This window comes from Mesitornis unicolor, unplaced genomic scaffold (assembly GCF_000695765.1).
Source record: "Mesitornis unicolor isolate BGI_N332 unplaced genomic scaffold, ASM69576v1 scaffold24056, whole genome shotgun sequence".
NCBI lineage: Eukaryota > Metazoa > Chordata > Aves > Mesitornithiformes > Mesitornithidae > Mesitornis > Mesitornis unicolor.
Window position 1 is genome coordinate 1,566 of NW_010191989.1, and position 748 is coordinate 2,313.

The 748-nt window shown below is 63.0% G+C and overlaps 1 protein-coding gene across 1 annotated transcript in view; it reads left to right on the top strand.

Annotated features, from left to right (window-relative positions):
- Positions 1-748, top strand: part of LOC104542567 (chromosome unknown open reading frame, human C15orf39) — a gene marked incomplete at both ends in the record, with an annotated part of 2,260 nt that extends 1,512 nt beyond the window's left edge. Inside the window, 2 exon segments of the mRNA XM_010186924.1 lie at positions 202-433; positions 435-748. Of these exon segments, the coding sequence (XP_010185226.1) occupies positions 202-433; positions 435-748 (546 nt within the window).

Sequence of the window (748 nt, forward strand, 5' to 3'; positions counted from 1 at the left end):
GGCCCTGCAGCCCGGCCCCCAGCCCAGCACCTCAGCTCTGCAGGGGACTCATCCGGCCCCGCAGCAGCCCCCACTGCCTGAAGCCTCCCATGCTGTGGGAGAGGAGGGCGTCTCTCCCAGGCAGAGCGAAACCCCCGCTGAGCAGTATTTCATCACCCTGCACGCCTCTCTCTGCGACGTTATTTCGTGCTCAGTGTCCAGGTCCTCCCCAGAGCTGCTGCAGGCAGCACCTCAGCTCTGCAGGGGACTCATCCGGCCCCGCAGCAGCCCCCACTGCCTGAAGCCTCCCATGCTGTGGGAGAGGAGGGCGTCTCTCCCAGGCAGAGCGAAACCCCCGCTGAGCAGTATTTCATCACCCTGCACGCCTCTCTCTGCGACGTTATTTCGTGCTCAGTGTCCAGGTCCTCCCCAGAGCTGCTGCAGGAGTGGCTGGAGACAAGACGTGGCTGCTCTCCTTGCTAACCTGCTCTCTCAGCTGAAGACTTTCGTGTTCACTTGCAAGTGTCCTTTCCCTCACGTCGTCCGGGCAGGGGCCATCTTCATCCCCATCCACGTGGTGAAGGAGAAGCTCTTTCCCAAGCTCCCCGGGGCTTCCGTTGACCAAGTGCTGCAGGAGCACAAGGTGGAGCTGCGTCCCACCACCCTCTCAGAGGAGAGGCACCTGAGGGACCTGGAGCTGAAGACCTGCACCTCGCGCATGCTGAAGCTCTTGGCGCTCAAGCAGCTCCCCGACATCTACCCAGACCTG